This window comes from Penaeus vannamei, chromosome 28 (assembly GCF_042767895.1).
Source record: "Penaeus vannamei isolate JL-2024 chromosome 28, ASM4276789v1, whole genome shotgun sequence".
NCBI classification, from domain to species: Eukaryota; Metazoa; Arthropoda; class Malacostraca; order Decapoda; family Penaeidae; genus Penaeus; species Penaeus vannamei.
In genome coordinates, this window is record NC_091576.1 from 16536580 (window position 1) to 16547582 (window position 11003).

The 11003-nt window shown below is 38.6% G+C and overlaps 1 protein-coding gene across 9 annotated transcripts in view; it reads left to right on the forward strand.

Annotated features, from left to right (window-relative positions):
* The window catches only part of atos (atos homolog atossa), a 135273-nt gene extending 126766 nt beyond the window's left edge, over positions 1 to 8507 (forward strand). For 7 of the 9 annotated variants that reach the window (XM_070141872.1, XM_070141876.1, XM_070141874.1 and 4 more), the window contains 9 exons: positions 540 to 735; positions 1125 to 1318; positions 2398 to 2623; positions 2804 to 2949; positions 3145 to 4276; positions 4441 to 6017; positions 6554 to 6890; positions 7067 to 7302; positions 7792 to 8507. In XM_070141872.1, the coding sequence (XP_069997973.1) occupies positions 544 to 735; positions 1125 to 1318; positions 2398 to 2623; positions 2804 to 2949; positions 3145 to 4276; positions 4441 to 6017; positions 6554 to 6890; positions 7067 to 7302; positions 7792 to 7960 (4209 nt within the window). In that variant the 5' untranslated portion in view covers positions 540 to 543 and the 3' untranslated portion in view covers positions 7961 to 8507. The remainder of the gene's footprint in view (positions 1 to 539; positions 736 to 1124; positions 1319 to 2397; positions 2624 to 2803; positions 2950 to 3144; positions 4277 to 4440; positions 6018 to 6553; positions 6891 to 7066; positions 7303 to 7791) is intronic. The other 2 variants (XM_070141878.1, XM_070141870.1) reach the window with 1 other exon arrangement.
* Positions 8508 to 11003: the final 2496 nt, after the last annotated feature.

The window sequence follows — 11003 nt, forward strand, 5'->3', positions numbered from 1 at the left end:
ATGAAGATGAGAATTAAAGAATCGGAGAAAGTGAGTTGGAGATGAGAAATGGAGAATGGAAGGAGGAAGTGGGATGAAGATGAAGAGAGAAAGGGAAGAGGAGGATATAGATGAGGATAAAGATTTTTGATATGTAATGGATTAACTTCTAAACAAAGCAATTTTTGTATATTTCTATATTTTGTTTGTTTATTTCTGTATGGAAATTCTATTTTTCTTTTTTTTTTTCTCACCTGCTTTCTTTTTGTTTTCAGTGCATTTGTCTTTCTTCTCTTGTCTGTTTACTGAAGTGACATTTTTAGTTTGGGTTTTGGGATGAACACTTACTGGATACTAACTGTAAGAAATTAAGATAAGGTCACTTGAGAACATTTGTAAGAAGCACTGAATTTACATATTATATCCACACAAGCAAGCACATTTTCACAGGTCTATGTCCCTACAGGCAAGCACATTTCATGTATAAATTGTATTGCAGGAGTACAAATAGGCACAGTCCCATAAATTATTATTATTGATTTTTTCTTTCTATCTTGCAGGGTGATGAGGTCGAGTAGCGTTGAGGAGGTCGGGGGCCATGGGCCGGGCGACCCCTGGGAAGTGTTCACGGCCCTGGCCATCCTGGTGGTCGAGGGCAGGACAGCAGGAGGAGAACGAGGGTACCACGCTGGACCACACTGCCCTCTGCCACACCAGTTGCAACACAAGCACTCATGTGACCTAAATGACCGTCTAGTAAGTCTTTTTCTCTAATTGACCTAAGTTAGATAATGAACTGTGTTGATTGACCTAAGATAGCTAATGAATAGTGCTCATTGACCTAAGATAGATAATGAATAGTGTTCATTGACCTAAGATAGAAAATGAATAGCTCATTGACCTAAGATAGGTAATGAATAGTGTTCATTGACGTAAGATAGATAATGAAAAGTGTTCCATGCAACAACTATAGAAACAGTATGAATAAGTATGAACATCTTCATAGTGCAAGAGATGTACTTCTGACCAAAATATGATAAAAAATGGTCAAATACATCTCTTGCACTGGGAAGATCTTCCTTCTCAGTCATACCTTTTCTACATAAGATCATGGCTTGCTCTTATATTCACACCTATACCTGCAGTGCATGCAAGCAGATGCATTGGTGCGGCAGCTGCGGGTGATGTGGGGTGTGGGTGTGGGTGTGAGCCTAGAGGTGCTGGTTGCCCCGGAATGCCAACATGGAGCAGCTCTTGCCGCTACTCTAGATACTACAACTGCCCCCTCACAGAACCTACGGCTGATTGAGCAGTGGAACTTTACCATCTATGACCGCAGGTAAAATTTAGGGTGCTGTTGCTAGTAACAATTTTAGTTTAAAAGTTATGTGAAAATTGCATTTGCTAATCAGATTTCAATGGTCTAAATGTTTGTTTTACTATAAATCTGGGGCATTAAAAACATTTTTTCCTCATAATTATTCTATTTTGGATTAGTTTGATACATGGTTTAGTGCAGTTATTGTTGTTTGATCATTCATTGCACTTTTATTATCAGTATCTAATCTGAAACAAATGACCTTTGTATTAAACAATGATGGCAGTCATCAGACATGTGCTCAGCATATGTAAAAGATACTGAGAAACCTAATAGAGATAACAGATCATTATTGCATCATGTGTAGACTTGGGATTTGGAAGGGCAGCACAGGGGGCACATACCTTGCTGGAGGTTTGTGAATAATTAACTTCATGTTCAGTGTTGATGAGCAAAGATTGATAAGTCAGTCTTATGATGTGCAAGAGAAGCAACACACTCAATTTTTGAAAACTCTGGAACCCTACCAATTTTCTATCATAGGCCAGCCCTTTTTTTAAAACTTTTTAGTATAGGGGAGGGGTGCAATGGATCACTCCAGGACTTTTATTCCTATTTGAAATTTTTTGTGTCACATTTTCTTGCTATCTTTATACTGTCTCATGGTTCTGGCAACTAGTTTCCACTTGCAAAATTGTAGAGTAAGCATGGTTAAATTTGGTGTTCTAAACTATGATATTCATGATAGCAGATTTGTATTTTACTGTTACCCCCACCTTAACATTAAAAATTCCATGACCACAGGTACTCTTCACCCCCCCTTTGTAAAGTACTGGCTATCCCTTTACAGACAATACATACTTGATTTATTGTAGAGTGGTATCTTATGTTCATATAAATATGTAAAGTATACTTTTGATAATGATACTAATGGAGGATCTGTAAATATAATTTTAAGCCTAAGTATTCCTCTTTATATCCTGGAATGTTTTTATTTCTGTTTGAGATTATTTTATCATTAGGGTCAGATTTTATTATTGGCTTATTTGATATGACTAAAGATTTTTTAACAGCACTTTTTCTTTCATTTCTTTTTCCAGGCTTACAGAGGCAACAGCAACTGGTTGGTCATTGATGGCTGCCGTCCGGTCCTTCCTGCACTTCTCGCAACTCTCAGCTTGGCTGAGTGTTTCAAGAGGCCGCAGACCCCCCAATGTCCTATATCGCCTCACTGTTACGTCTCCAGTTTTTTGTTCCAAATTCACAGAAGAAGCAGAAGAGCATGTTTTCCCTTTGGCATACATGGGGCAAAACACCTCCATTAAGGTGAATTTGATGTATCAAGTGTTTTCAGGGAAAGGATAAGTAAGTGGGTTTTCTATAGAGTGAGCTGCATATATATATATATATTTTAGGGTAAGATACCTAGTTTATTTTTATGATGGGCTCTGAGTAGGTGTTAGACTGCTTTTCCAAGATTTTCTAACTTTTGTTTCTTTGTTGTAGGTGGCAGTGCGATCTCTTCCTCGTAGTGAGAAGGTGCCTGTTGTAGTTTGCCATGAAAACCACGAGGAAGAGGACCAAACGGATGCACTGTCAATGGAAGGATGTGTATCTAATTGCTCACAAAATAGTAAAGCAGAGAATGGAAAGTGAGTGTCTAGAAATGTGAAGTGGTTGAAATAGACCTGTATATGATTATGATATTCTTCTAGAAGGATCTTTTTTTGCCTTTCATATCTTTTTTTTCATATATTTATGAAATTATAATCTGAATATGCATATACACATAATGATATTGATATGTTTATTATGTAAGATAATTTTTTTTGTAATTTCTATTTTAGATGTGAGGAAGATCTAAGGCGGAGCATAATGAAGGCCAGACTGGCAGAAAACACAAGAGTCAGAAGTGAATCCCCAGACACCCAACTTGGCGAATCTCTCCTAGACCCCCCAAACTCTCTCACCCGGTTCCCTCGCAGATACCAGTCCCCTTCCCGGTCTGGATCCCCATCACTTGAAACTCCAGAGCACCTGATATGCCGTCAACGTTCACCAACAACCCTTAATACACGGCCTCCAGATCCAGCTATATCAGTTGCCCCAAATCTGCCCTCTCACCCGTTTTCCTGGACTCAAGCCCGATACCCGATGACACCCATGGGCATTCATCATCCTCACCTTGATGTGTGCTCAGCCAATCCAGAAGCCATGCACCTCCAGCAACCACAACAGCATCAGCAACAGCATATGCAACAGAATCCTTATGGAATGGATTATGCGGGACCATACCAGCAGTATAGGAGGCCACAGCTTTTATACAATCGTCCACATATGTGCTGGTCGCAGGTTCAGCTGATGCAGCAACAGCAGAAGCCTCACCTTCATCCAAATCCACAACCATCACAACCCTTAAGTCACAACCCTAGTTATGTCCAGCAGCAGAAGCCTTCATCCCGGGTATCACCTCGAGGGGGAAAGTACCAGCATTATCCCGAGTACCAGATGCAAGATTTCTCTGAATACCACAGGGTTTCTGAGGAAGAGAGGGAACTCCCCAGTGCTTACCAAGACCAGAAAATGCATGGGGAATATCCTGAAAGTGATGCATACTCAGGGATTAGAATGAGAGGGGAATACCCTGAAGTTCCTTCTAAACCCTCTGCTTATAACTGCAGTGATCACATATCTAGGCGAGGAGAGGATTACAGGCAGGCGTGGGAGTGCCAGAAAGATCAGCATGGCTGCAAAAAAGTATCAGATCCTGTTTCTAGTAGCAGGAGCAGCACACGGGTCAAGCAGAGCCATTTGATGTTAGATGAACAGATGAAAGGAATTGATAGTCTTTCAAAAGTCATTGATGATCAATTAAGGCCTTGCTGTTCACACACTGGTAAACATCTCTGCACAAGTCTGGAAGATTTAGCAGATGCCTGTAGTAAAGAAGAACTCAAAAGGCAGCAGATGCATTCAAAGGTTTGTATTTTATCCCTGGCATGATTATCAAGTGAAGCAGTATATTGTTGATGTTGAATGTATTTAAGTTTTTTCAGTGATATATATGTGATCATCATTTTTAGCGTTATTCTGTCCCTTTTACATTTGCAGTTTATTTATATATCTTTTTATTTTTTTCAAAGGACCTAAAGCAAGATCTGAAGAGCAGAAGAGATGTTAGCCCAAGCCACTTGTTACAAGGCAAGTTTAACTTTGAGCTAACCCCAAAGGAGACCATGGAAATCCTTAGTGTCTTGCGTCAGCCAACTCCAGTACCACCACTACGCATGGACCGACATCACAACCCTTCAGAAACTGAGTTCTCAAGAAGCTCCTCAGAAACCAAGAGTCTAAAGTCCTTCCCCAGTGAGAGAAAGTCTGAGAGCCAGATCTGGGGAGAAAAAAGCATGCCAGGCATATTTTCAAATGATGGGGAAAAGAGGACAAGGTACTACAAGGAAGGAAGATGTGATGCCTCTCCTTGGCATGATAGGGATGAGGTGATTGAATACAAGTTGGAGAGAGGCAGCACTGATGAGGGGAGTTTGAAATTGTGTCGAGAGGGACCAAAAACCTTGTCATCTTTTGACCACAGTGGACACAACATCGAAAGGTGCCATAAGGAAAATTGGGCAAGAGGAGACATGCAGAAGTTAGCCTCTAGTCCAGAGAATCGGTTTCTTGAAGCCATAGCTCGTAGTGGTGAAAAACATTGTGATATTCCTAGTTGTAAGAATTTAGTGGATAGTTGTGAACCTTATTGGACCAGAGTAATTAATGACAAAAGCAAAGATATATGTGATAAAAGAGGTGAGAATAACGACAATGAAAGTGTTACACAGTTGACAGGCATAGTGAAGGAAAATGAATGGAAAAACACATCGCAGAGCCCATCTATGTGCATTGAAGCAAAGAAAGTCACACAGAAGACAAACTTTTTCACTGTAAATAGTGAACCCACCAAAGCTATCAACTGCCAGCCACAAAGGCAAACATCCCAGACTTTGGTAAGAAGCCCTTTCAGTGCAATTTTATCCAGTATCCAAAAAGAGTACAATCAAGTCCATGAAGAGGAACAAGTCCCAAATAAGGATGCAGGAAGGCCAACTTCAGACTTTGAGGTTAAAGAGAAAGCAAAGAGGGCATTAGACTTTGAAGACCTTAAAACTGAAGACCCAGTTCCAGTGACAAAGGCCGACAAGATCCTAAAGAGAAACAGTTTACCTTTCCCGCAAGAGGCAAAAGATCAGGCGCCGAGTCAGGAAAATGGGAACATGGTGGAACGTGTGCGGGAGACAAGAGAGGGGTTCACAAAGAGTAGAAGTTTGCTGAAACACCTCATGACCCAGGGTCGCCAACATCCTCAGGACAAATCTCAGGACATCAAACAACCAAATGAAGAGGAGCAGAGGGAAAGCCTGCAGGACAAGGAGGCAAAGGATGAAGCAGAAAACGGTGAAACCCCAGAAACTAACGGGCAGGTAAATGGCTACCACAGTCAGGATGAAGACGAGGAGGTCAAGAAGCTGTGTAGTGGCAAGGGAGTCCCCATTCCATCTGCAAGTGAGAAGGCCCAGTTCCGGCGGTCGCTGGACTCTGCTACCAATATGGTGTTTCACTGCAAGACGGGTCTTCCACTCACCTCCTCCCCAGCCCCTCTGCGCAAAGGAAAGAGATTCGACTATGATTCGTCGCTCACCAGTGTTGCAGCCATTAAGAGGTAAGATTCCAAATGCAGTTTTTTCTGGCAATCTTTGTTTTTTCTTTTATTTTTTGATAGATTGCTATTGAAGACTGCAGTCCTGCTGCTGTTAAAAAGGGTAAGTGCATAGGAGAGTCTGAATGAAGCTGAAAGTGTAAAATTTTAGAATATAAAATTTATCGTAGTTGAAGAAAAAAAATTGGTTTTCCTCCCACAAATGTTAGACTGTTTACAATATTTATTTAGTTTTTTAATTGTAGAACAGAGGTATGTGGGGAAACATAATAAAAGGAAGACCAATTTTTTTTTCAAATATACTTATTGATTTCATGAAAAAAAGCATAACTAGAAAAAATTAAGAGAGATGTGAATGCTGTGTATAGGGAAAAAAAATCCAAAAATTAGTCTGCAGCTGATTTGTAAAAACTTTTTCTTTTTTTACATTATGGTGATTATTTGGCTCAGCTGAGTGTCTAATTCCTCATGCACAGGCTAAGTGGTCTAAGCTGTAATTTTTTTCCATCCATCACTGACCTTTTCAAAAATAATTGTAGATCGACATCGTTCCACTGCAGCGCGTTGTATACCTGTGATAGTGAAGAGGAAGAGGGCTACTCCCTTGACACCCTGGCCAGCGACAAGCTCGGCAATGCAGCAAATAAGCCTGTGCAGCTCTCCACATCGGCTCCAGCTACAGTCACGTGCTCAAACCTCCTAGGCAGCTTCGAGGAGTGTGTCCTGAATGGGCGGCTCGAACCTGTCTCCACCGTGCAGGGCTTCACGGCAGAGATAGCTGCATCAGGGGCCTTCTGCCCCAAGCGAACCACTAAGCCCGTCACTGTCTTTTTCTACACCTTGTGTGATAATGACCAGATCTCATCCCCTTATATGGTGAGTTACCTGATGGTTGCTTTTTAATTTTAAGCTTAGTTTTATGATTTTCATTAGATTTCTTTTTCAATTTGCAGCTTATTGAATTTATTATATTGCCATTTAACATTCAATATTAAGACCTATGAGTGTATGCAGTTTCTTTGATTTAAAACCTTCAAATTCTCCTCCCACAGGGTCACATCAACCTAGGCAAGAAGGGTTACCACGTGCCAAACAAAGGAACAGTCCAGGTGACGCTGTTCAACCCCCATGGGACCGTTGTGAAGATGTTTGTGGTCATGTATGACCTGTCAGATATGCCGCCCAACTCTCGCACGTTTGTCCGTCAGCGCACCCTCAACATGCCTGTTGGGGCCACTGATTCCGATCCCAATGCTCATCAGTGGCTTCGTTACCTCATTCATCTCAGGTGAGATCCATTGCCCAATTTGAAGGTTGTGTGTGTTACTTATTCATTGTGTACTTATTTTATGGCTTTGATTCTGTAATTTCTAAGGAGACTGTCACTGAATTCACTGTTTCTGCAGTACAACTCTTTGCCAACCAAGGGTGGGTCTGCATGGTACACTTTAGTTTATTTTGATAATACTATATGATGATACAATCAATATTTAAATGATGCTGTGTAAGATTGTATATGATATGTTGGCTAAAATGTCTTCAGTTGAGTTGATATAATGACCTAAATATAGCTAATAAAAAAAAGTTGAGCTCAGATAGTATATCTTTGTGTTACCTTTGTTTATCCTGGAAAATGTAGTTTTTCAAAATTACAAATGACATACTTCAGTCACAGACTAGTGTCCCATTTCTCCTCATTGCACAATTTCCAGATTCTATGCCTTGGCTTTTCAATCCCCTATGTTTGTTCACTTGCTAATCTCACTTTATTTTCCAGGTTTGTCAGCTCCAAGTCTGGCAAGATCTACCTCCACACTGATATACGCATGTTAATCTTCCGGAAGAGTGATGCCGATGCTGCCACCCTGCACAAAACGAGTGTTCCGTATGAGTTACGTTCCTTCACTCACGGACCAACCAATCCAAAATTCTCACCCAGAAAGTAACACTTGAAAACATTGTCGTGTCATCATGCAACTGCACTGCCTCTCCTCCTTTATAGCGTTCAGAGATCCTGCCATCGTTCAGAAAAGGAAGATTTTCTATCATATAGGTGAAGATGATTCATGTAAAAGATTATATTATAGAGTTGAGATATCTTCACCTCAGGAGTCAAAATGAAAATAGAGAGTCAAGATTTAATATCAAAGATTATTTAAGATAGAAGGAAAAGAGATTATGCAGACACATGTTGGTATTAAACTTTTCTGAAGGAAGGTAAAGGACTAAAGGAGGAACTGTTAATATAAGATATATTTCTAACTTTACATGTGATTTGGTGCTCAGCCAAAGTAACAATATTTACATTATATATAATGCTTCCAGCCTGAAACTAAGAACCTATTCCACCCACACCCCTGTGTCAATATTTCTTGTGGAGTTTTGACTCCTGCAAATTTGTTAACTCGCCATCCATCAGCATTAGATGCAATCTCCATTCAAACCATATCAGAAGATACAGATCACATAATATTTTAAAAAGTAAAGGAAAAAGATTAAAGGGAAAGGAAGTTGTCAGTGTGATTTATGCCTAGTATTATACTTAAAAGTGTGGTAGAAGCAGAGGTGCAGCAGACACTACCCTATTGTCTGCTTTTGTGATAGATGTTTCTGTTGAAAGCAAATGCTGATCTCAGTATTGCCTGTGGGATTCTATATGGAATTTGTTATTTTCTATAGTTTCCTGTCTCGTGATGCAGTATTGATTATGTTTGAGTTTGTCTGTACTCTCTGATTTTCATTATCATTTGTGTTTCTGTACAGTTCAAATGATTTTTATTCACTTGCATGTGGCAGTGAACATTATTAGTCAAGTCATGTGCTTTTTACTGATTTGGAAATAACTATTAATACAGGTAGTTAAGATTTCCATGATAGAAAAAAAGAAAAAAAATATATTTTGGCAGCCTGTAAATAGCATGAGTATCTGTCATATATTTGGAAATATATGTAATACTACAATGTATCAGGCTTTGGAAAATTTGCCATACTTCCCAAGAAAGAATCACTATTGTTTTCATAGGAAAAGGTTCTCCATATGTAATCTGTGATAACAACAAGCCTGGTACAGCCATCAATCAGTATGATTATAGCAAAGACCTACAACTGAAGATGCGTTAGTTCTGAGGGAATAAGATGAAGGCTTTGATCAGAAAGGGTTTTCATGACAGACCTACAATAACATAGCTCTGCTTGCTAGAGCATTTCATAGCTAGCTACAGTGACAGGATGGTCCCATAACCCTATGGGAGTTTTATAGCTAGGATGTTTGAGTGGATCTTCAGTTTCAACTTCACTAGCCAAAACAGGATTGATTCAAACTTATGCATTTGTGCAGATGTGTCTTGTTTCTTTAAATTTGTTTTGGGTATGTGACAATGCATGTAAAAAATGTGTCTGTAATGAAAAAGAGTGTATGGAAAAGTGATTGTTGTTCCATATGACCATGAATGGATTTTTCAAGTGTAATTGTAGGTGGAAGGCAGATTTTGAATGAATGACTTGCTATATATATATATCCATTCTCACAATTGTAAGTTAGCATATACAAAATATTAGCCTGCAGAATATTGAAGCTTCATGTAAGAGTGCTTATATGACAAAAACCCTGATAGTATTCTGAAATGTATCTATTGTATATTTTTAATGTTACTGTCTTCAGAATATATAAGAATGTCTTCAGAATATATAAGAATATTAAGTGAATTATGCTCATTTTACATTGTTCATATTATATTTCTGTAGTGAAGAGAATCTCTTCCTGATTGAGACTTCAAAAGTATATTTTATGAATACTGAAATCCCTATAGTAAAAAAAATAGCTCAGACCTGCTTTTAGATCTTGTATTTAAAATGGATGAAACAGTGTCCAGTGAAAACCCATAGATTTCATTTATGCAGATGTAGAGGGAAGGAAAAATGTATCTAGAGACATAAACACACCAGTGGATATTGTGATTTTCCTGCTTTTTCCATTTTCCATCCAGTTTCATCTCACTTCCAATCATTTGTCCTCTCTACAGCTCTTCCCCATCATGATACACTTTTCAGGTAATCTTTAGACCTTGTAATGAATATACTGAAATGAGCTGCAGCATTTGAGTTGGCAATGCTCTCATCTCAGCATGTCTCTTTGTCCAATAGTCTTGAAAAACACGGATTAAGTGTTATATGTGAATGTGTATATTACATAGATGATATGTAATGTACATTGAAGAGATGCCTTGTTTTTCTCCTAAAATTAAAGAAATGTGTATTATATAATAATGCTTTTAATAGTGTTGATAAGGATTTTTTTGTCATTTATGTTCACCCAAATTTTGAGGAATTTTGTTGAACCTGTAACTATTTGTCCTTTTTTTTCTTTTTTTTCTTTAGAAAGAAAAGATTATTAATTAAATAACTTATTGGCCACGTGGAAAGGTATTTATGAGGGGGGGAAGACATTGACGGAAGGAAATATAATGGTGTAAAGGTATTGGGAGACATTTGCTAGTCATAGATAGACTAATTGAATTGGTATTTTTGTAGCACTGATTTAAAGCTATTCAGACATTGTGGATCCATTTGTTAGAAGATTATATATACAAAATATTTTGCTGCTGTATCATATTTTTTTGTTCTTGTTATTAAACTTTGCATATAATTTTTCATTTGTTTTGTGTTCTTTACATTGGTTTTAGTAATTGGTAGAAGATACAAGGCACAGAGCTTAGACACCACTTTAGCTCTATATAGGGAGAGAGTGAGAGTAAGCTTAAGCATAAGTGTGACTGTGCATGTGATTCAATATTTTGTGTTTATCTCATGCATTAAAACACCTTCGACTGAGATATATTGTAATTCAGAACAGAGGGGCTTTGGCTCTTCTAGAACAAAGCTTGATTCAACCAACAGTTACAGAAATTGATAAAATTTGCTGATACTGATGATACATGAAGATATATATTAGTTGATACATAAATGGATGCAATAGGTTGACAACATTTC